This window comes from Elgaria multicarinata, chromosome 21 (genome assembly GCF_023053635.1).
Source record: "Elgaria multicarinata webbii isolate HBS135686 ecotype San Diego chromosome 21, rElgMul1.1.pri, whole genome shotgun sequence".
In the NCBI taxonomy this organism is placed as follows: Eukaryota; Metazoa; Chordata; class Lepidosauria; order Squamata; family Anguidae; genus Elgaria; species Elgaria multicarinata.
Genome location: NC_086191.1, coordinates 9,133,841 through 9,159,064, shown reverse-complemented (window position 1 = coordinate 9,159,064; position 25,224 = coordinate 9,133,841). Strand labels below are relative to the sequence as shown.

General features: G+C 46.4%; 1 protein-coding gene across 1 annotated transcript; it reads right to left on the bottom strand.

The window, feature by feature from the left end:
• Positions 1-221: 221 nt before the first annotated feature.
• IL6R (interleukin 6 receptor) lies at positions 222-25,224 on the bottom strand. The gene is made up of 10 exons (XM_063145815.1): positions 24,975-25,224; positions 15,931-16,179; positions 15,622-15,745; positions 13,356-13,534; positions 12,224-12,384; positions 10,834-10,981; positions 10,654-10,697; positions 7,421-7,499; positions 6,467-6,560; positions 222-3,584 (listed from the first exon to the last, which is right to left on the bottom strand). Exons 1-10 carry the CDS (start codon positions 25,060-25,062, stop codon positions 3,359-3,361), a joined length of 1,392 nt encoding a protein of 463 aa, XP_063001885.1. The 5' UTR covers positions 25,063-25,224; the 3' UTR covers positions 222-3,358.

Here is a 25,224-nt window from a genome sequence, read left to right as displayed (position 1 = left end):
TTTAAGCTAGTGAATTAGATTTAGCGAGGGTGGGGTGGGCAAGGGGACAGGACAGGAAGCCAAGGTTTCGACTGAGTCCCAAATGAATGAGATCAAATATGCTGACACAGCTTAGCTCAGCAAGAACAACAAAGAGTCCTGTAGCACCTGAAAGGCTAGCGAATTTACTCTGATGTGGCTTTTGTGGCCTAGAGCCCGCTTCATCAGATGCACATGGAGTATTATGGAAAATTTCCATTTAATATACAGTACATATGGTGGCAGATGGGTGTGGGGGAAAGAACTGTAAACAATGAGGTCAGAAGAAAATTAAATGCAGAAAGTACTGACAGCGGCAACCATATTATTCAATAGTCATTCACAGTACCATTTTTGTTGCATCGTGGCACTAAGTAAGCCAATTAAACCATGTAGTGTGATAAATAATAATAAAAAAACCCTTTATCCTGATTCAGGCCTCTGTGATAGAATTAAACCCGTTCATGAAAGCTAACTCATCAACGTCTCACTCTTTTCGCAATGACCACTGGGTGTCCTGGGAGACTGAAGAGTTCTGCCACTGTTTTTTTGAATAATTGGCATTTTTGCTGTGCAATTTGCATCCATTCATCCATGAGATTTTTAGGTCCTGTCAGTGTTTCCAGAATATATATGGTGACAGAGCTGACATCTGGCTGTGTTGCGGGATCAGTCTGGTCCCTGTATCTGTCTCCTTGTTATGGGACCTTGTTGTTGCTAGTGAGTAGCTGCTCAGCAGTGACTCAAGGATGCCAGTCAGACTGTGACATTCTTTGGGCAGAGTATAGTGGTCATGTTCTGTCGTACTTCTGAAGGCACCACAGGATTATTTTAAGGTGTTTATCGGTCCTGAGCGTCATGCGCGATTGCCTAACGCTGTGTTTTCCAGCCGGTTAGCCTAGGGAACATTCTGCCTTGAGAAACAGGCATGTAAATAAACCAGTCTGCTTGCAATTGCAACACCTCATTGTGCTTAGCCACAATACCATATGCCCTGGGAACCCAAAAAGAGAAGTGAGGCCAGGCGGGTCTGTCGCCAGAGATGGCCTGGCCCTCTCCGTGGACGTTACAGAGGCCTGTATTTGCTGCTTTCTTATCCAGAACAAAACCTAAAACCTAAACAGGTCGCTAGTCCCTTTGACTTGTGGAAGCAGAACGAAAACTGAGCAGGCAAGTTCTTATGCAAGGGCTCACCCAGAAGAAAGAATTAAACAACTTTAAATCTATTAAGGCTATTAAAAGTTATTAATTATTACTGGGCTTCCACTTAGGGCTCTTTTGTCCTCAAATGTCTGACTACTAGAAACGAACAGTGTTACACACACACATACTAATGTACCAAAACCACACACAGACAGTGGCTCAAAAGCAGTCATTTGGCACAGTTTCCCTGGCTGGAATAAATGTAGCTTTTAACCTCCTCTAAGCCGAGAAGATAAGTTCATAAGAAGAGCCACGCAGGATCAGACCAAAGGCCTATGTAGTCCCAGCATTTTGTTCCCACAGTAGCCAACCCAATGGGAAATCCACAAGCGGGACACGGCTGCAAGAGCGTCTCCCAATTCATCACGTCTCTTCCGTGGGTGATTTGCATAACGTTCAGTTCATGTTCCACTGAAACAGCAAAGAACACCCCGGCTGTCAAGTTGCACTCAAAGCAAAAAAAAATCACCAGAACAGTTGTCCCACATTGTGACCTTTTGAAAGAAAAGCAAAAAAAAAAAGAAGCAGACGAATGATAATCTCCGTGCTGTTGTTTGACAGCCAACAGCCAACGTAACACCGGGTTTCGTCACATCCAAGAGAGGCGGAGTTCTCCCCGGGGGCAGCTCCGCCTTTTGGCCATGGCTACTTGGACTCTGGGCTGTGTGTTAGAAAAAGCACGCTGGTTAATGAACAGCTGAACTTCAGCCATTTTTGCTCTCATCCCATTGGCTCAGCAAGAACAGGCCCGGGTTTATTCACGCGCTATAATGGGAGGCGATTTGCTCAAGCTGCAATTGTCTGAGGATCTTTACTATTATAATTATTTATTCTTATTCCAGTCGGGTGGAGAGCATTATTGTGTCACCCTTTGGAGAGTGAGTCCACAAAATACTGGCACAGGCCTGTGCTTTGCACACAAAATATCCCAGTTTCAATCACCGGCATCTCCAGTTTCGAAAAATAGATCACGTAACAGGTGATGGGACGCCTCTTTTCCTGAAGCTATGAAAACTTGCTTGTGGTAGCAGACAATACTTTGCCAATGGACTGATAGTTCAACAAGCTAGAAGGCATCTTTCAGTTTCATTTGGTCCACATTTTAACCTGGAGAAGCCTGATCCATACTTCCCGTAGGAAAAATAAATGCAGGTTTTGGGTAAAATGCCCACAAAAATGCCATATTTGGGGGGTAAAATGCCTACAAAAATGTGCATTTTAGGTAAAAAAACATACAAAAGTGTGTCCTGGGGTAAAATACATTCAAAAAAGTGTATTTGGGTGGTTTAATGCATTTTTTAAGAAAGCAGACTCTGTGGGGAAAAGTACGTTCAAAAATAATGTACAAAAACTTCTCACCAAGCCCGTGGAAATGGGATGGAAGAGACATCTGAATGAAAACGTGCGAAACTGACTCAGTCTGGTAAACAGACCCATCCATCCCAGTTATTTATTTAACTGCATCACAGATATGGAGACCTGAACTTGGCTTGTAAAACACCACCAACAGTCCTGGGTATCTCCATCAATTTGTGGCTTCAGAGATGGAGGATATTTCCATGGCAGAGAACAACCTCCCTTAAGATCACAAAGGTCAGGAGACGAGAGAAGCTTCACAGGACAACTCCTGAAATGTATTCTGTTCTCCGCCCATCATTCAGGGGAGATGTAGGCATGCCCTGATGAAAGGGGGTCTGTTGCTACCTCTGACCATTTTCTCTGACAGCTACCGTGGTAGACAAAACATCAGACCAGACCGGATCTTGTGAAGTCATCTCCACCTGGACAACAGCGACGTAGAGATGGTAGTGATGACCATCGGGAGGGTTGACCACGTTAACCGCCATCTTCTGTTTCTCCATGATCAAAAGAAGTGGGTTGGGTGGGATCTTCCAGCTGGTCAAAAGAACGTTGGATGACCAAGCCAAGACCGTATTTAGGTGTCAGTACTTTGGGGGCAGTCTTGCGATTATTCCAACGATGACACCCTCAAGCGGAGCAGGGACTAACAGACATCACGGGAGACCAGACAGGTGCCTCTACCGTGGCCCGATTTGACTCGCCGCTTCTTCTGGGCAAATTGTGCCCACTCCCCGTGCCGCAATGCCAAGGAGCCTCTAATCCAACATCTGCTATACTACTTGGGAAGCAGGAAATAGTCTGCATTAGAAACATCGTACGGGCTGTTTTGGTCCAGGGTACGCGGGCTATCGACGGAGCTCTCACTGAAGGGTGAGTCTGGAGGGGAGAGAAGCGGTGAGGCACTCATAGGAGGCTCAGGCCCCAAGGCGGCCAAGGAATAGGACGGTACGGGGCTGGGTTTCCCTTCTCCAGAAGTCAAAAGCCCCAGCTTTTTCCTGAACCTGGAATGACAAAAATGACCAGCTTTAGGATCAAGGTTTTCTGGACCGTTAGCCGTATTAGCCTATTGCAGCAAAACAACACAGAGTCTTGTCGCATCTTAAAGCAGAGGTGGAGAACCTCAATCCCAGGGGCTAAATCTAGCCCTCTGGGGGTCCCCGGAAGGCCCCGCCCCTTTTCTCTGGATCCACCCCTTTCTTCCAACCACTCACCGTTTGGTGGTTTCTTGCCTTGTGTGCAGCTTTTCCCCATTCTAAAAAGGTTCAAATGCCCCTCCCAAGGCATCATTACTGGCAGAGACAAGCTAAAATAAGCTGGCATTTTTTGTATTTTTGGCTCCACCCTTTTTACCTTCAAACTCACCCACCTGCCAACACTGGAATACAGCCCCCTGAGAGCTCCTCCAAAAAAATCCCTCAGGCTGAAAGAGGCTTCCCACCCCTGCCTTAAAGACTACCAGATTTATTCTGTCATAAGCCTTCGTGGATTTTTTGTTGAATGCAAAAAGCACAGACAGTGATAATTACCTTTCACAGTTGCCATTCGCAAAATGCTGTCGCGTGATAACACAGGCATCAATGCAACGGTAAGCCAAATAAAATATGTAGTGTGACAGAATAAGCCAAATAAAATATGTAGTGTGATAGAATATCTCCTTGCTGATTCCTGAACATCGGGATTGGCAATATTTAGAAACCAGTGAGGGACCATTTCAGCCTCCCAGGAGACATTGTTGAATGCAGTGTGTCACCTGGGAGGCTGAAATGTGTCCGTCCGTCCCCTGCACTGGTTTCTGAACATTGCCAGTCCTGATGTTCAGGAACCAGCAGGGAGACATTCTGTCAATGACCTAGAAGTGGCCATTTTTCAACAAAGGCATTCAAAAGACAGACACCAACTCATGTCCAATTCAGCAAGACGCACAAATCTGTTTCCCACAGTTTGAAAAAGAGCAAAGGGAGCTTTGGCTATTGGGCGGTATAAAAATGCAATAAATAATAATAACACAACAACAACAACAATAAATGGTTTGTTTCTTTGTTTTTATTACACTACATATGTTAATCGGCTCGCTGTAGCAATGATGCCTGTGTTATCACCCAACAACATTTTGTGAATGGCAACTATTAAAGGTAATTAGCACTGTCTGTACTTTTTTTCATGTCAGTTTCCTCTGACAACCATGTACGTCTCTCCTCCCACCCCTGGCATGTCTATATAAATCTGTCAATTTGAGGTTAACGCTTCATGAATCTGATGCTGTGGACAGTGTCCAGAGTGAACGCATATGCCAAAATAAATATGTTAGCCTGTACGGTGCCACAAGGCACTTTTTGTTTAGGATCAAGATGGGGACGTAATGGTCAGGTTATATCCCTCCGGCATCTGTCCTGCTCACTCCCTAGAGCAGCGAAGGCCGTCCAAGGGATGAAACAACACAGGATGATGCTATGACTAATTGGGTCCAAGCAAAAGGCTTTCCCAGCCAAATTTCATAACCCTGAAGCCATGGTGGGCAACCTGCAGCCCCAGCTGGCCCAATTTCAAAAGTCATCTGCAAGCAAGCAGTTCCAAGTCCAAGTCAAATTTATTGCACTTTGCAACCAGCCACCATACAGCTTCATATAGATGTGTTACATTCATTTATTCATTCCCTTGGCCTTTGTGCGCAAGAGCATGGCCAGCACAAGGAATGTAGCAGTTCTAAAAGTTACATATTTGTTAAAACCATTCAATAAAAAACACCCTTTTTCGAGGGATGATCTTCCCTTCATCCGAACTAGCAAAGGAAGGATGTAAATTTTCCTTATGTCTGAATAGACTCTGCATTCTAAAATAAAATGGGTGACGTCTTCTAAAGTAAAAAGGTTGCAAGGACAACCTCTAGCTTCCTTGGGGATACCCTGGAGGTGCTCCATACAGTCTGCCCAGGGGAGTACATTTAACCTTGCCCAGGAAAAAGCTGTTCTCATCTTAACTGAGAGTAAATCAACCAGATATTTTGGAAGGTTAAGGAAAGAAGGGTCTAAACGCACATAAAGCTTATTAGATGTGCAACTTGTCATTTCAGCCATTTGAGACTGCATTTCAGTATCTTTAAGACGTTGCAACAGTGCTGACTTGGCTCCATCAAGCAAGCAGTTCAGATCTATGGCAAGAAAGATGACCTTTCTCTCGGCAAAGAGGGAGAGAGGAAGAGAGAGGGGGCGGGGGGGGGGGAGAAGCAGTGTCAGAGAAAAAGAGAGAAGAGGTGGCGGAAATAGAGAGAGAAAGGGGATAACCTCAGCCACTTTTGGTTCTGGTCACAGCAATTGCCAGCTTTGGCTCCACTCACTGGTGGAATACGGATCCCTGTCTAATTTCAAAACCCCTCTGCCAGCAATCGAGTGAGACCTTGACAAAAGCAACCTGTCCTTGCAATATCAATCTGCTGGGTGAGAAGAGGGTGTCAGAAAGAGAGAAAGAGAGAGAGAGAGAGAGAGAGAGAGAGAGAGAGAGAGAGAAGACAGGGATGGCACAAGGAGAGAGAAGAGAGGATGGGTGGCAAAATGGGAGGGAGAACGGGCAACGGCAGAGAGAAAGAGAGAGAGAAGGGGTGGTGAAAAGATTAGGAAGGGAGAAAAAGGGGTGGCAGAAAGAGATAGAAAGTGGGTACCCTCACCATTTTGGCTTTGGCCCTGCCCACTGCCTGCAGACAACTCCCAATAGATGACTCCCATGCATTCCCTCCCCCAAACTTAGTTGTTCCCCCTTCCAGGGCCTGGACACTTTCCCCAGGCTCTTCAAAAATTTGCACTTATCAGTATTCAGAAGCAGAGTTGGGCAAGAGGTCCAACGTCCCAATCGTCAACACACCCACACACAATTAAGTTCCTTTGCTCACCGGGCAATGATACCGACCACCAGGGCAAGGCCCACCGTCACACTTAGTGCCATGATGAGGAAGGTGTGAAGAGGCACCATCACGGCAACTTCCACTGAAAGAAAGGGAGACAAACGGGGTGCGGAGTTACGGCAGGGTTCGGGGTTCCTGAGCCAGGAGTGTCGCCATTTCTTGACTTACTCATGTGGTCTTCATGATTGTCCTCTCCCAAGTCCTTGGGAGGGGGCAAGATATTAAAACGCACACCCCAATTATTTGAATTTAGAGACGTTCCCTTACACTGTATTGGAGGGGGGGAATGCAAGATGAGCCCTAGTAAGACACTGCAGTGATCAAAGTTATCCTCTCCATACATTAAGCATTCATTTCTACCCACTCTTTCATTCAACTGTTTGAACTTCAATAAAAACAACAATTACCACGTGATGGCAGCAGTAGGATTTCTACCATCTACTCCCAGGATCTATTGTGGTTTGTTAAAGCCACCATCAGAGGGCTGTCATTACATTGTCTCTCAGCTTGATGACTGGACCCATACGGTATGAGTCCAGGCTGGCTAGATGATGTTTCTGGGCCAGCTGTCCAGAGCAATGGGTCTACCAAGCTGGTAGTTAAGAGGGTGAGACAGGAATTCCCTGGTTCAAATTTTGCCCCGACAGCCACAGACTGTCTAAGGATTCTTAAGGCAAGCCATAAACACTCAGCCTCAGTCTGCCATCTGCAGTACAAGAGTAATACAAGAATGCCCCCTTCATATTTGGGGTCGACTCGAGAGAAGGGCCTTTTTGGTGACTGCTCCCAGACTGTGCAACTCCCTCCCAAGGGAAACCAGATGGCACTATTGCCCCCAGCTTTCCTGGCAGCTTGGCTAAGCACCTGTCTACCCCCATATTCTAGTGGTCTTGGCCACAGATACAATGATGCGTTGAGAGCACAGCGCGCATGGCTGCTCACCAGTTGGCTTGTCCCTGTTGCTTGGGACCTCGGAACTCCCAGGCCTGTTGGTACTGGCAAAATAATCATCAAAGGGGAACTGCAAGAGAGAGAGAGGAGACTAATTTGTTTGGAAGCCCCCCAGTCGTTGAACAACAATGCATCCCCCTACCGTATGAACATAACGTTGCAGCCATAGAGAGTTGATCCTAGCATGTCTGTACTCTGACTTTCAGGGCCTCCCCCAGATCTCAGGCAAAGTAGGGTCTTCCATGGATAACTTTTACCTAGGGATGTATGGGTTTTATTAAATGTGTTCCATCTCTGTGTGGTGGATTGTCAGGTGCCTTTCATTCTGTGGACAGAATGGGAATTCATAGAAACATAGAATAGTTGAGTTGGAAGGGGGCTATAAGGCCATCGAGTCCAACCCCCTGCTCAATGCAGGAATCCACCTTAAAGCATCCCTGACAGATGGTTGTCCAGCTGCCTTCCTTCCTTTCTTTCTTTCTTTCTTTCTTTCTTTCTTGCATTTCTATACCGCCCGATAGCCGAAGCTCTCTGGCCTCTTGAATGCCTCTAGTGTGGGAGAGCCCACAGAATTTGCACAAATTGCAATTTATGGGGGGGAAACAAGCCTACCACAGCAGAAAATCCATAAGCTGGCCCAGCTCGATGTAATCAAATTGAGCTCTTAGAAAGACAACCCTAGGATTTTGTTCTATTAATGCACATCAGCGCATATGCGCGTTAACACATTGCCATACATGTACGTTAGCCCATTAAGGAAACAGCTAAAGATGCTGGTTTAAATTTTTATACGTTTGTATTTTGGTCTCTGCTCTGTTTTCCTTTCTGCCCCACTGCATTGGAACACTCAAGGTCTCTGCCTGGAGATGCCCAAAGCCACCTTACATGGAGTTAAACCATCGGTCCTTCTATCCCAGATGGGAACAACTTTCCAATCCTTCAGGCAGAGAAGGGACTTTGCCAACTGAGATCTGGAGGGGCAGGGGATCGAAACTGAGACTAGGGATGTTGTTAGGTCTGGGCTTATGAGGCATTGGCCCCGGATCTATTTCCCTTTGCTCCAGATCACTTCCCCATTGATGCCAATGGAAGAGTATCCTTTAAGCTTCATTGCGTGGGGTGGGGGCAATTTTCCTACAGGAGGGAAAGAGAGAGAGAAGCAGGAATGGGTCAGCAAGAGATAACGAACTAATTGCAAGGAACTACTGACTGAGGATGATCTGGTGTGGGGTCAAAGTAAAGCGTTTGTTTTAGTTGACGTGGCTCAGATGAAATATTAAATAGCAGTTTTGCACATGCTGAGTTTGATCTATATAGCCTTCTGCGCATTTTAAACAAACGCGGGTAGTTATTTCTTAATTTGCATATACAGATATAAATTAGCATATGCAAATGTTATGCAGAGTTGTGGGCTACAAGCCTGGACCCCCAAATCCTTTAAGTGCCTAGCAATGCCCCTGCCTGACACCCTTTGCTCTCTCTGCATCTTCAAAAGCTAAGCACACAGTGAGCTTCGTCACACCAGCGTTATACTGTGCCATCACTGCGAACTGCATGCAAAGGACTCCGAAGTTTTCCATCTTATAATCTGCTTTGACTGTGAAGCGCTCCCAGGCATCCTGCTTTAATTGCACTTCTTAGCCAAAAGAACCGACGTATTTTACTACCCCTTTAGTAGCGAATCTTTTGTTGTTCTCCAAGTGGCCACTGGGGGCGCAGGAGGAGGATTTGAGATGTTTAAAGTACAAATTAAACAAACGCTTACATCCGCGCAAGTTTTAAAGATAAAGTCATCAAAATTGGCACAGTAATAGATATTAAGGAGGGCTTTCAGCATACCAAATTTGAATCAGATTGGGTCATCCGTTGATTTTTTAATGATTTTTTTTACATTTCTCCCCCTTAAACCCTTTCCTGGTATGCAAAGATCTTAGGAGCGCTGCTGCCCGGGGTGTGATTTAGCTAACGATGATGACGACAGCTTTACGCTATGAGGATAATTCGAGGGAAACGGGTAAGTGGGATGAAGCTCACACACCTCTTTTATTTTAGGACTTAGGTATCCCCCAAAAGGGCTCATCTGGGAGCCCCAAGATTGGGGCTAACACCCAAAGAGTGACAACGTTTTGGGCGAGGTGTTTGTGTCGGGCAAAAAGAGGAACAATGACTTCATAATGGAGAGTGGCCAGAAAACAGGGGTTGTCCCCAGGAATCGAAACTTCTGAAGCGTGCCCATTTTGCTGCTGTCTGGCACTCTTTTCATTTGAACGTCGCCTTTTCTTGAGTGAGTTGTAATGAAAGTGTATTATCTGGAGCCGCTGGGTTGAGTCGGGTTCCGGTTTTGTCAGGTCCAAGTCATCCGTCGGGTTCTTTTGGTTCTCAAGCTGAAAACGCGCCACTTGTGCAAACAGATGACATTTCATTGATGGGAAATGGGTGCAGAATGTATACATGCATCCATTTTCCGCCGATACACATTGCGTCTTTTGGCATAAGTGGCTTGTTTTCATCTTGATAACTCAAAGAACCTGACGGATGACCTTGGTCTTGACAGAACCAGAACCCAAGCTCAACACAGCCAATTTGGAAAGGAAAGGTAAAGAGGGGCACGTAAGTCCCAAAATAAAAGACTTGTGTGTGTGTTCTTCGGAGTAAGGATAAAATGGACAGAAGGAGAGGGATCATGGAAGCTGCCTTGGGTTCTTCGCAAGAAGATAAAGGCAGGATCTAACTGTAATAAATAAAAATAAACTAAAAGACGCAGAGAGAGGGAAAATGGTTAGGGGGAGTAATTCACCCTCTGTATGCAGAAGGTCACAGGTTCAATTTCCAGCATCTCCAGATCGACAAAGTTTTTGTCCCTTGGAGTGAAAAATAAATAAATCAGTACCCCTGATTGACATCCACACAGTACACTACGGTGTCTCTTGCAGAGGAAACAAATATAATTTGTGGAATAGAACTTAGTAAGTGATCCTGATTCGGAAGTGTTGAAAGTACACCCTGTTTTTCATCTGTGGAAAGTTAGAAGAAAGGATGAACACCTCCAGAAGAGGCTCAACTCCACGACACACAGGAGAATCGTAGATCTAAAAGAACTCTTTCCTTGTTTGTGAAATGAAACCGGAGAGAGGAGAGTGATAAATGGACAGCCCGCAGGGAGGGTGTTCTAGTGTCCCGGGGCTACAGCTCAAAAGGCCCCGCTTCTCGTGAGAGGCACTCACCTTCGAGACATGCGACGTGGTTTCTGACTCGGGGTCCTTAAGTTCTGAAACGTGAACAAGAGAGAGAAAGGATTGGATGGGAAGCAAATCAGGGGAAATGGGAGATTACCTTGAGGCAGAAAGGGTTAGTGCATGGGGGGGGGACTATCATCTTTCCATTGCCAGCGGGTAATTACCAACCTGTCCAGGGCATCCCCCTAATTTCATGGCTCCATTCACTCCAGCTTCCGTGGTTGAATTCTTCACGGCATCGCACCTGGACGGTGTGTCGGAGGCCTTGCAAAGCATCGTAGATGGTGTAGGAAGTGACCCCGTGCGGAAATGGGACCTGTCTCCAAGAGAAGGGGTAAGGGGTTAGAGCTATAGCTTTGAAGGTAGAAGATCCCATGTTCAGACCCCAGGTTCAGACAGGGAGACCTGGGGGAAACTCCTGCCTGGTGGCCCTTGGACTACAACTTCCATCCTCCCTGAGAATTGCCTGGTCCTGATAGGAGCTGTCATCCAAAACATCTGGAGACACCAGAAGTGGTAGTCATCCAAAATATCTGGAATGGAAAAGCTAGAGCCCGGAACAGAAGCACGCCGTGCTGCAACGAGGTGTTGCAACGACCCACTTGCATTGGCTAGCGCACAAGCAGAGCAGCCTTTTCCCCGACCTGGTGCCCTCTCCAGATGGGCTGGGCTGGGGATAATGGGAGTTGCAGTCTAACACATCCAGGGGGCGCCCAAGCGGGAAAAGCTGAAGTGGAGCGCAAAGCGAGTCAAGGAACAATTGCACTCCGGATGGTCAACAGATCCGTTACTCTCACAGCAGATCCTCAGGATGGAGGTAGGTGACCTTCCCCAGTTGATGGTTCTCTCCATTCAGAATATTCCAGAGAGGCATCCATCTAGGGGCATGATCCATCCGGGGGAGGGGGCTTGCCAAGCTTTCAACAACTCGGGCCTCCGGGACTTAAGGTCAGCTCTCTAAGAGTTCACTCCACATCAAGTCAGGCCAGCTTGTGGTTTTTCTGGTCTGGTGGGCTTGTTCCCTCCCCCCCCCCCATAAATTACAATTTGTGCAAATTTCAGCCTTTTTCTGCTTCATTTCGGCAAACTGCAGCGGTAATATCCGCAATTCGCACAAATTATGTGAATTGCGGCCGAAATTCACATAGATTACTCAAATTGGAGCTGCACTATTGTTTTTAAATAGATATTGTTTTTATGCTTTTAAATTTTTGTATATCTGTTTTGAATGTTTGTTGTTTTTAACTTTTGTAAACCGCCCAGAGAGCTTCGGCTATGGGGAGGTATATAAATGTAATAAAATAAATAAATTGTGATTGACAGGGGGAAATTGTCCAAGAAAGTTCCCTGATTTTGGGAAGAAGATCCCAGCTCAGCTCGCAAATGCATGCTGAGCTAGAGGGATGAGGGAAATCCGACAGGCCGAAAACAGCCGGATTTCCTTGTGACGGACATCCCCACACCTTGCTAATAATAAAAAAAAAGCCCTGAAAGCCCTGGATTCACTACACCCCTGCCTCTCCCCCACTCCTATAGTGGTGCAAAAGCAAGACCAGACCTCAGAGTAGTTTTGCGCATTTTCTGCCCGGTAGCGTAGCTGGAACTTAAGATGGTAATAAGTGGAGCCCCAGGAATAAGGGTTACGCCAGGTCACATGCAGCTTCCGGGGGGCCTTCTCCATGGCGGTCGCCACAACGTCTGCTGGCGGATCTGGTTTCACTGCATGGTGGTGGTGGAAGAGGAAAACGGAAAGATTTAAAGGAGGAAAAAAAAGAAGTCAGGCCACGTGACCTGACAGTGGCCACACAAGGCAGAATGAATTCACCAACAATACTCTGCCATCATATTTTCCCACAGAGGCCAGTGGGAAGCGCAGAGGACTTGAAGTTTTTGCCCCACTGCCTGTTAAAATGGAGGTTCTATTTAGCCCTCCATAGAACTCAATGGAGATTCTATTTCAAACCTCCATCTGAAAATGGAGGTTCTATTTAGCACTCCACAGAACTCAATGGAGATTCTATTTCAAACCTCCATCTGAAAATGGAGGTTCTATTTAGCACTCCACAGAACTCAATGGAGATTCTATTTCAAACTTCCATCTGAAAATGGAGGTTCTATTTAGCCCTCCACAGAACTCAATGGAGATTCTATTTCAAACCTCCATCTGAAAATGGAGGTTCTATTTAGCACTCCACAGAACTCAATGGAGATTCTATTTCAAACCTCCATCTGAAAATGGAGGTTCTATTTAGCACTCCACAGAACTCAATGGAGATTCTATTTCAAACCTCCATCTGAAAATGGAGGTTCTACTTAGCACTCCACAGAACTCAATGGAGATTCTATTTCAAACTTCCATCTGAAAATGGAGGTTCTATTTAGCACTCCACAGAACTCAATGGAGATTCTATTTCAAACTTCCATCTGAAAATGGAGGTTCTTTTTAGCCCTCCACAGAACTCAATGGAGATTCTATTTCAAACTTCCATCTGAAAATGGAGGTTCTATTTAGCAAACCCAATCACTGAATCAATACATATTATTCTTTGTTCAAGCATTCCAAGAATAATTTATGGACTTTGCATCGTCAGAATCCACAAAGGAGGATCTGAGGCAGCAAAATACACCTTTTGTGCCCACTACATATGATAAACTTGACCCTGGTGCTATGGAACAGAAGAGGTACCTACACAGTTCATCGGACCAAAGAAGCACCCGCTTCCTCTCAGTGCCTGCCAAGTTCACCACGCATGCGGACACCGCCAAGACGACGTTGTCTTCGTTGTTCACCCCAGTGAGGCGACAAGAAAATTTCTGAGACTTGGTGTAATAGCGGCACTGCTGTTCAGTGTAGTTTCTCCCACTAAACCTATTGAGGGGATTGGGGAGAGAAAAAAGCACACACGTCAGCATACACAATACTCAGCTGGACTAATGCATGCTGGGAAAAGCTACCCGGAAGCTTTTGCAGCATACAAAAGGTACACACAAAAACCATTGTGAGCGTGGCTCCAGGTCAGGTGATTTGTCCTTCTAGACCAAAGCTGCTTTACAAAGACTGGGTTCAGACAACACAATAACCGACACTCAAGGGTTGAGTATGGGTTGAGTGGAGCTTGTTGTTGGACCGCGGGTTGTTGAAATGTGGGATATCGTGTTGTCTGAATCCAGCCATGCTAACACACCATGGTTTTTTAACCATGAACAACCCATGAAGAGAACCCATGATTTGTCGTTGAGTTGTGAACTTTGGGTTGTTCGTAGTGAACAAACCATGGTTGGTTATCGTGGCTGGGTTCAAACAGCACGATAATCTGCAGGTCAGCAATTACCCACCATTCAATGACAGCCCATACTCAACCATCGTGTTGTCTGAACCCAGCCATACACTTGTAGAGTTTGTGTTAGTGAGTCAATTTTGATATAAATGTCTACACCACAGTTAAGGCTCCTCATGTATAGGAAAGCGTCTTTGACTTATATGCTAACTATTCATTCTTCAAGATTTTCTAGGCTGTATCCATGTATTAAGATTAATCAGAAATCTAATTATTTGGAGACTTGTCACCTTAACTCCATGCAGAATTGCCTTTACAGAACTAAGGTTTAATGTTTATTTATTTATTTATTACATTTTTATACTGCCCAATAGCCGAAGCTCTCTGGGCGGTTCACAAAAATTAAAACCATAATAAAACAACCAACAGGTTAAAAGCACAAATACAAAATACAGTATAAAAAGCACAATCAGGATAAATGTTATGCCTTCTGCCTTTCTGGATAGTTGTTATAAGAAATTACCGTTGGGGCAGCATTTCTGCATGCTCTGTAAAACAACTATAAAGGACATAGTCCATTGTATTACCCAATGACCCATTATATAATGACCCCATCGAAAAATATCTGCCTGAGTTCAGTCACAAGAAAAATGCTGTTACACCAACTGTGTTTGTCTGCTTTTCGTTATCAGACAAGGACATACTGTACAGCACCAAGTACATTATTGGTGCTATATAAATAAATAAATAAATAAATAAATAAATAATGATAATGATTTTGATGTTTCAATGCATGCTTCTTTATTTAAATTGGTGGCCAGGAAACGGAGAGCCAAATTTGCGGCCCAAATATGAATGACTTTGTGTTTGTAATGGCTTACAGCTAAATAAATTAAAATGATCTCTCTCTACTCCACCTGTCCCTCAACTTGGTGCCGTCCTGATGCATCAGATTACAACCAGGGTCAGCTTCAAGTGTAGGTACCAGGTTTGGGGTGGGTGGGGGCAAGAAACTCTCTTCACTGGCTGCCAATTAGTTTCCAGGCGAAGTATAAAGTGTTGGTTATCACCTTTAAAGCCCTACATGGTTTGGGTCCAGGCTACCTGCGGGATCGCCTTCTCCCGTACAATCCGCCCCACACACTCAGGTCCTGTGGGGAGAATTTCCTTCAGCCAGCCAAAACTAGGCTGACAACTGTTACCCAGAGGACCTTCTCTTCTGCTGCTCCCAGACTGTGGAATGGCCTGCCGGAGGAGATTCATCAACTTAACCATCTTTTAGCATTTAAGAAAGCTATAAAGACTGATCTCTTCTGGCAGACTTATCCAGTAGAATTTTAGGATGCTTTTAGGATGTTTTTAGTATGTTTTTAGGAAGTTTTTTGGAAGCTTTAACAATGTATACTGTGTTTTGATTAATATTTTATCTATTTATAGTTGTTGTTCCCCGCCTCGATCAGGATGGAGAGGCGGGTTAAAATTATTATTATTATTATTATTATTATTATTATTATTATTATTATCTGTGCCTCATGCCCCAAAGTTCAAAGATCAAGAGATACAGAAGGGGCCTCTCACCCACCCAACTATTCTCTCTCCTGCCTGAGGAACAGCAGTGTTCTCCCCAATGCCTGTCCCAAGGCAGTGGTGATGTGATGAGATGTGATACGTTGCTCACCCTTTTTTCACCCACAACCTGGCCTTGGTGCGGGGCGATATCGGGCGTGACACCTTCCACTCACATATAATGTCCTTGGCTAAGCTCCGCCGGTGACAGGTGAAATGTGGCGTTTCGGGCGGTTCTGGAATGGGAGAAGAGTTTGTCACGCAAGAGAAAGACACTCTGTGCTTCAGGAGGAAGAGGGAAGTCTGAGGCGGGTGGCAGATGACGTCAGCATCCCTGCTAATCAAAAAATCCTGGCCCTTCGTTCCTGTGAGCCCTGATTCCACTACACTACTGCTTCTAACCCTGAAGAACGGCACTCACCTTCCAGCACGAGGCGATGAGAGCGAATGAGGCGGCCACCGGCATGGCAACTGTAGTGACCCGAAGCGTTATAATATACCGATGACAGGAAAAGATTGGACCCTAGAACTGCTTTCCTGGCAGGGTGGGAACTCAGATTCTGCCCTTCAAACCTCCAGTGGACAATCGTGGTGTTCTCTGGCTTCCCCTCCAGGCAAGGCAGGGAAACATTTGCACCCGGCGGGATGACAATCATGGCAGATGGCACAGCTGGAAAAAGAAAAGGGGAAAGGATGAGAATGGGAGTCAGATATCCCAGTGAGGATGATGGGAGTTGGAAGTTACACATCTGGGGGGTGCCAGACTTGTTTATTCATCCCCCATCCGCCCAGTGAGATATACATGAACGTAACAGAACTTAGACAAATACACAGAAATCAACAGAGGGAGGGAGAGAGGATGCAGCGACAAGTTGTATTATAAAATTGGGAGTGAGGCTTGTAGGTTATCTAGGCCAGGAGTGGGCAGAAAGTAGATTGGCAGAAGTTTTGGGCTTCAAACTCCCAGCATTCCTGACTATTGGCCATGCTGGCAGGGCTTCTGGGAGCTGAAGTCCAGAATAGGGCGCCCATATGAAAAGGAGGACAGGGGGCACCTGTATCTTTAACAGTTGCATAGAAAAGGGAATTTCAGCAGGTGCCCTTTGTATGCATGCAGCACCTGGAGAAATTCCACTTTCTTCACAACAGTTAAAGCTGCAGGAGCTATATTAGAATGACCAGATACAAAAGAGGGCAGGGCTCCTGCAGCTTTCACTGTTGTGATGAAGAAGGGATTACACCAGGTGCAGCATACATACAAATGACACCTGCTGAAATTCCCTTTTCTATGCAACTGTTAAAGACACAGGAGCCCTGTCCTCCTATCCATATGGCCACCCTAGGACTCCAGATCATCTGGAGATCTACTTTTGCACACCCCTGTTCTGGTCCAGACTCAAGCCAAACAGAGGACATTCCATTTGAGGCAAGGGCATTTCCACAGATGGGCTGCCCGGTCTCTCCTTGAAGACCTCCAATGAGCAAGAACCCGCCCAGACTTCCAGGGGCTTGATTCCATTGTCGGAGTGCCCTCACCATCAAGACAGCCGAGATCTCTAGGATGTCCCCAAGTGGGAACAGATAGGTGCTGGATTTATAAGGATAGAGGAAATTTTGCCCATATATGGTGGCACTGTAATCCTGTTAAGGAATATTGGAAGGTGATAATAAACAGCATCAAAGAAATTACAGGCTGTGAGTTGCAATAAACCCCAACAGCAAGCCTCCCGGGTGATATTAAAGTTCAAATCCATAGAGATTTACAGGTGGTGGTGAGTTATAAATCATTCACTGCAAAGATCACCCTTAGCAAAAGCTTGGCGAACAATATATATTGTATATCCTCTTCTGGTACAGTGGAAAAAGAAGTTTTGGACTGCCACAGGAGGGAAGTTGCTATCAGAGAGAGGAACGAACTCCATCCAGATTTTCCAAAGAAGTTGGATACCGTTTATCAATTTATTTATTTATTTAATTATTACATTTCTAATCCGCCCAATAACTAATGTTCTCTGAGTGGATTGAAAACAATTGAAAAAGTAAAACGCCATAGAACAGTTAAAAATATAAAACACAACACAAATGTTTAAAAGAATAAAATACAGTATAATTCAAAACAATGAACAGCATAGGAATCAATGAAACAGCAAGAGTAACCTAGAACTAGGTCTTTGAAATGCCTGGGAGGAAAGAAGGGTCTTCATCTGGCACCTAAGCCAACAACTTAGGTGCCAGGCGAACCTTTTGGGGGACTTTACTCCATAAGTGGGGTGCCATCACTGAAAAGGCCCTCACTCTTGCAGCCACCTGCCTAACTTCCTGTGGCAAGAGCATGCAGAGGAAGGCATCTGAAGATGACTGAAGGATCCAAGCAGGTAAATGCGAGAGATGTACCTTTAGATCCTCTGGAATATTACTGGACTTATTGGAATACTAAAACAATGGCAGTCAAGAATACGTCCCAGGCAGTTGATTTAGAAATTATGAATATTCTAAGTTGAAGTGTTGTTACTGTCTTCAATGATTGTATTAGGAAATCAATTTTTTAAAAAAATTATATAACGAAAATGGAGAAAGGCACACAGCTTGTCAAGAAATACCACCCGTAAAGCATTGCACATGCCCATAGTCCGAAACTCACCTCTCCATCTTCTCCAATATTTCTCAGACAAAGAAGGGCCTATATGGGGGGGGGGAGAACCTCGATTCTTAGACCACGGGTCACTGTTTAAACCCGCTGAGTCCACCACAATGACATATTGCTGAAGCCCTGTTTGCCTGGGATGGTGTGTTTAATTTATTCTTCAACAGCATTTCATCAACTGATTTCAAACTAGAAGGGTGATTGATCTTTGGTTTAAAAATATCCCAGAAAAACAAAACTGTCCTACGAGGTGTTAGCAAGAGTTCAAAACATATCCCAGCCGCTGCCGTGTGCAGAATGGCCAGCTGCATGCTATAGGCAGACAGAGTTCATGTACACATTTCCACGCATGTGTACCAGGTTCAAGAAGCACCCATTCAGGAGATGCTAAAATCAGCCTTCTTCTCCAACCAGCTGCCTTCTATATGTGTTGTACTTCAACTCCCATCATCCCCAGCCAGCTGAGAGCTGTAGTCCAAAATATCTGGAGGCCACCAGGTTGGAAATGGCCAAAATAAACTCTGAAGGACGACGACGACGCAAGAAGAAGACGGCTGAGAATTTCATTTGGTTCACATTTTGATGCAAACGTACCTCATTCCCTCTCCCCGAATTTAGACGTGACCCAGACCCGCACACTTCAAAACATCGCGGTCAAGTTCCCCATTTGAAACCACGCACACACAGCAATGTGTAGATTAGGAGAAAGCGTGCACAAAATCATTGTGCGCTACGGGGGCAGGAAGGCGTATATTTAAAGAACTGTGCACAATACTGCACTTTTCAGGGGAAATGGGAACCCTGAAAAAGGTACGCGGTTTCGCACAGACGTTGGGAAAACGAAATTAGCGAATTGAAGGGGGGATGGTGGAAATAGACAAGCGAAATTGACAGACTTGCCTATCCCTAGCTAGGAGATAGACTCGGCCCTTGTCATTCAGGCCCTTAGGTCATTTTCAGAAGACATTCTCCGAGCGCTTCTGCCAAAGGAGTTTAGGCAAGCGGCTATAAGAGAGATGGCCTTCTCTGTTGTGGTACCCTACACGGTTAACTTTTTGGCAACCAGGCCAAAAAAAGGCCTTCCCTCCCAGTCATTTTAGAGTTGCGTTTATTTTTATCTTTTATTGCTGCTTTTCTATATGTTATGCCTGTGCTGTGTGTTGCTTCCTATTGCAATTTTATTCTCTTATCTTTCATAATCTGCCCAGGGCACTATCATTTAGCAGGTTTTTTTTTTTAAAAAATAAAGAAATAAAATATGAATTTGCCATGAATTTGCTAGGGCTGTGGAGACCAGGAAAAATAGACGCTCCCTGATAAATTGGGGTTGTTGGATTGTGTTGCTTCCAATGTATTCCAGGGAACTTCACAGGCTGAGTGATGGCTTTCGAAACAGAGAAAAGCCATGTCCTTTTTCGCTGTTGCTAGGCAAACCTCCCTCAGAGGCCAAGGTGGCTTTTTTGTCAATATTTGCTGTCAGGGCCGAGCGGAGGAGAGGAGACCATGCCTCACGCAGGGTTACCAACTGGCCAAAGTTAATTAAGCCACCTCTCTGGCTTATTCTTTCATTTGCAACGACAGAGGGGAGAGCCCTGCAACAAAATGTCGCAGTATATTCTCACCCCCTAACCTCTGGCCCGCTGGAGTCCCAGCAATGGATTCATCCCCTTTCTCTAAACCACAAATCATTTAGCAGTTTGCTATTAAAGGGGGCAATATTTAAATTCCACCTTCCTTCTAAGGAGCAGAGACATGGGATTATCTCTGGCCATAGCTAGACCTAAGGTTTATCCCTGGATCATCCAGGGGTCAAACCTGTTCATCTACGTGACACACAGGGGATCCAGTGCTCAGGCAGGGGCGAACCCTGGATGATCCCAGGATAAACCTTAGGTCTAGCTGTGGCCTCTGTCTCACAGCTCACATTTATTTCATTTGGGCATGCTCAGGAGCGCCTCCTGATCAACTGGGCCTCTTGCCTTCATCGATATAAACGCAGAGAGATTTCCTTACCAATAAGATGCTTTTAGGTAGAAAATAATAATTGTTTCTATGGGTCCAACTTCCACCACCTTAACGGGAGCTAACTCTCTTCTCCAACACCACCAGCGCCACGTCTAGGCCTGAAAAGAAGAGGGTGGCTGAGGCAGCCATTTTAAATCGTGCACAACCTGGTGACACCTGCACATTTTCCAGGCCTCCCCCCTGTGCTCACATGCAGCACACAAGCACCGTGAATGAAAGTTCATTAAAATAAAGTAACAGAAATGGCAACGAAAACAATTAGATAAGTGCAGAAAAACCCGCCCTAGCCTTATGTCTAGCCTTACCAACCCCTATTATAGGACCGCCATAGAGGCTAAACAGTTTAGTGGGCACAAGGGACGGGGCCTTTTTTGGTGATGGCCCCGTATTTCTGGAATTCCCTTCCAAGGGACGTACATTTGGCTGCAACGTCGTGGGCTTTTACATGGCCTTGAAACCTTTTTTGGTTTGTTCATTCTGCTTTTAGTTGAGGACGCTGTGCTAGATTTTAACCGTTCCACCGTGCCATTTTAGCTACATAAGGAGTGCCGCTTTGAGCAATGAGATTCGCTCTTCGCATGTATGACGCAGTGCCTACGAACGGACCAGAAACCTGCGCAGCGAGTGCTCTGAATGATTCAACAGCATGGCCTGAGTCCACATCACGCAACTTGATGTGCTTGTGGCGGGAGAAAGGGTTCTTCCTTTTGTCAGCCTTGAACCTACTGCCAATCAGCTGAGTAATCTCAGATTCTCGTATTCTGAGAAGGGAGAAGGTCGGGGGAGATTTCTCGCCTGCCTGTCATGCCCGGTTGTGCAACTGTCCCTTTGGGAAGGGAGAACCAAGCCAGGCGGAGGGCGGTAAGCGGCTTGGGAAAAGGTCATTGGCAGAGCAGTAAGTAGCACAGCACGAGTGAATAACAGCAGCTCTCCCCCACCACCACCACACGTCCCCTTTCGATGAAAATTGACGAAGACCTGGAACTTGATAAAATGTCAACAGCCCAAAGCAAACAGCCCGTCCGGCTGCTTCCTCCCAGTGCTGCCCCGTTCCGTTCCTCTTGGTCCCTTGCCAAGAACAGTTGGTACCCAGGCAAGCCAGGCTCGTAGATATCCACTAATCCCCAGCGCGGACAGGAGGACGGTGTGCCCGCACAGCAGTGCTGGTTGAATCATCATCATCATCATCATGGTGGCCACCTGGCACAGAGGCACGGCTTGCTACGCATGGAAGCATCAGGGCTGGCGGCAGTTCGATCGGTGGGGCGGAAGCACGTGCACATCATGTTGTCAGAAGCACACGCTTTCATTCTGAGAGATGGGCAGGTGGCCTGGAGACGTTGCAGATAACGCAACAGCGCTGGGTTCAAATCCCCACGCATTGGCTGATCTAGGGCCAGGGACTCTCTCTCAGCCTAGCCTACCTCACAGGGCTGTTTTGACGATAAAATGTGGGGAGGGCAGAGAGGCATAAACAACGCCATTTCCTCCATAGAGAGAAGGTGGAATAAAAATGATGTATATATATATTTTATCCTCATCTTCATTATTGCTATTCTTTTGTTATTGTATTGGTGTTTTATTGCTAGCCACCTTGAGCACAATTTTAGTGGAAAGGCAGAATGGTGATGATGATTTAAAATAATATAAAATAAAATATAATACTAACATAAAAATGAAATGAAATAGTAATAATAATAATTTTAATAATAATTTGTTGGAGGAGGAGGAAGAGGAAGAGGTGTCATTCAATTGCAGGCAGCAAAATCATCAAAGTATGTTATGGCAAATCTAATCAATCAACCAAACCCTAGTCCATGAAAACTTTGCATTAAAGCTGGGCTCCTGGTGGCCATCCAAATGTTATTGGACTGCAACTCCCAGCATCCATCACCATGGGCAATGCTGGCTGGGACTGATGGGACTTGCAGTCCAACTCCCGCCAGCCCCAGAAACTGGTTAGCCTTTCAGGTGCCACTGAATTCTTGGTGGTGATGGTTGTTTCTCCACCGCGGCCCAACGGGGCTCAACCCTCTGGCAATTTTTACCAAAACAAAAAAGAGAACTCACTTCACCCTGCCAAGCTCCTCTTGCAACTGCCTTTCGCACACGGGAAATGAAGAGCGTGAAAATAATATCCAGAAGTAATCAGAAGAAGGAAGTAACAAATAATGGCTTGCCAAACCCAGGGTCAGATTGGATGGTCGATCTTCACAGTGGTATATTAGCTACAAAGATGTAACACGGCCGCGGCGTCTTTATTGTTCCCGTGCCAACAGCTTTCTCCCTGGAGGGGACGGGACCACAACCCCCATCACCTGGCTGGGGATGATGAACACTGTAGTCAAACACCTCTGGGGGTGTGCTTGATTGGGGAAGGCTGTTTTCAGGGGGAGGAAAGAGAGGAAGCAGAAGATTTTTAAAACGACAACTTGCGCTTATTTTGCGTTGCCCTTGCTGTTGGTCTTGCTCCCAGTTTTAAGGAATCGGATCCCATTTTTAAAAACGAATATCCACAGAGAAAAGAGAAAGGGAAGGAGCAGAAACCCCCAAAGCCTACATGGTTCATTCCCCTGGGCTGGCCTAGCCCACCAAGTTCAAGTAGCGCAACCTCGGTGTATGCAACAGGTCAGGCAGAACGGCTGCAAACCATCTCGTTTTCATCAGTCATGGGCTGCATGCAAAGGGTGCCAGGGGAGAGGGAGGGGAACCAGAGACAGACAGGAAAAGGTGGGGCGATCACGGCACTCCATCGTTACATGAATCTTTGCCGTTCAGAAGAAGATAAGAACGTAAGCAGAGCCCTGCTAGATCAGACCAAGGCTCCATCTAGTCCGGCATTCTGTTCACAGTGGCCGACCAGCTGCCCAAGGAAACTCACAAGCAGAATGTGAGTGCAACAGCACCCTCCCACCCATGTTCCCCAGCAACTGGCATACACAGGCATACTGCCTCTGATAACTGCAGGTAGCATAGGGCCATGAGGACTAGTAGCCACTGACGGCCGTCTCCTCCCTAAAGTTGTCCCACAGGGCCCCCCAGCTGTAAGGAAAAGACGTGATTTCCGAATATGATGGTGCGATTCACACCTCTTCCTTCTCAACTGGGCCTCCCTAACCGGAAGCCCCCCTTCCCAGGACATCTGGTGCCTTCCAGCTGTTTTGGACGACAACCCTTGGCATGCCTCACCCTTGGCTGGGGCGTGTGTGTAGGGGGGTGGGGAGAAGCTCAGCCACCCCTGGCCGATCTTGGGTGAAGGAACTCTAACCTCCCCTTCCAGGACCACTCTTCACCCCTTTGGGCAGCATCCAATGTTACTCCTACTAAGAGTCGACCCACTGAAATGAATGGGACCTCATGACCAACTTGTCTTCTGTTCATTTCAGGGTCCAGTCTAAATAGGCTTGACATCAGACACTCCCCTTCACGTCCAGCCTGGATCTAGCCAGTCAAAAGCCTTTGGAGGAGAGTCAGGGCAGCGTAGCAGTTAGAGCGTTGGGAGTCGGGAGACCAGGGTTCTAATCCCCACTCAGCCATGGAAGCTCGCTGGGTGACTTTGGGCCAGTCACAGACTCTCTCAGCCCAGCCTACCTCACAGGGCTGTTGTTGTGAGGATCAAATGGAGAGGATTGTGGAAAACTCGTATTGGGAAGTGGGAGGATAATCCAGAAATTCCAACTCCTCCTTCCCCCCCTCAGCCGTATTTATTATAACTCTCTAACCTCCAAAAACACAGGAGGTTGAGTTCCAACAGTTTAGTCCCAGAAATAGGAAAGGGGCAGACGGATCCTAACCCTAACCCCCCACACCCCATAAGAGGCAGTTCTTGCACTTGGGAGAGGAAAGACACAGTAGTTATATTTACTGAGTTTAGAGACAGAGAGACAGATAAAGATAGACAGAACATTGGTTATTGGGCCGATTAAAAATATAAGAGGCAGCTGGACAAGAGGCAGCTGGACAACCATCTGTCAGGGATGCTTTAGGGTGGATTCCTGCACTGAGCAGGGGGTTGGACTCGATGGCCTTGTAGGCCCCTTCCAACTCTGCTATTCTATGATTCTATGATAATAGAAATATAATAAAAGAAAGAAGACTCATGCTCAGTCTTTCCATTTTAGATCCTGTTAATACGCAGTTCACTGCCCACTCACACACACACCCCATTTTGATTCGCACAACAACCCTGTGAGGTGGCTCAGTTAGGCTGAGGTAGAACATGATGCTAAGGTCACCGAGGGAACTTCACGGCTGCCCAGGGATTAGAACCCCGGTCCCCGTCTGACACTCTAACTCAGTCTCCTTGTCTGACACTCTAACTCAGTCCCCTCCGGATGTTTTGAACTGCCAGTCAAAATGCCAAAGTTCTGGCGGGCATTCAGTAAGGGAAGGCTGCTTTCACCACTACACCACGCTGTCTCATGTGAGCAGAAAGGGTTTTTCTAGGACCACCCATTCCCCAAACTCCTGGAATCCGTGTGAGAGGCAAGGGGTGTCCTCTCCAAAGAGACCTACCTGTCCCAGCTGCTGCCTTGTTTTTCTGAAAAATAACCACCAAGAAGAGAAGAGAGTACTCATTCATGGCTCTAGGCCTGATGTCCGATTTTTTCGCAAGAGAGAAAGAAAAAATGACCTAGAAGAGGGAGGTCGTTACACAGCACTGCCCTGATATTTATTCCCCATGACATAGAGAGTCGCAAATCCGCAACACGGGGACGGAAAAGCCGCAACCACGCAACACCCAGGCAGGCCAACACACAGACGCGCAACGCAGAGACAACGGCAAAGTTTCTCACCTGGCTTCAGGCAGGGCAACTCTAGCTCCGTTAAACCCGCCGTGACACCGATCAGATGGACTATCACGGAGGCACCAACCAGCCACATGACGCCAAGTGGATGCCGGCCTCCGCTTGGGTTCCAGCCAGGTTCGCTGGACGCTGCCACTCTGCTGTGCCCTTTGGCACTGCCTCACGTCCCCCCAGGCTGTAAGGAAGCATTTGAGGAACTGTTCGAAGCAGAGGCTACTGGCAGGGGTGCTGTGCTGAG

Bases quoted from the DNA above. Each gene is read 5' to 3' on its own strand.
- IL6R (XM_063145815.1), bottom strand. From the start codon at position 25,062: ATGTGGCTGGTTGGTGCCTCCGTGATAGTCCATCTGATCGGTGTCACG. The intron at 7,500-10,653 runs GTGAGTGCCTCT...TCTCTCTTGCAG, and splicing joins CCACGTCGCATGTCTCGAAG to TTCCCCTTTGATGATTATTT. The intron at 3,585-6,466 runs GTGAGCAAAGGA...TTGTCATTCCAG, and splicing joins GTGGTCGGTATCATTGCCCG to GTTCAGGAAAAAGCTGGGGC.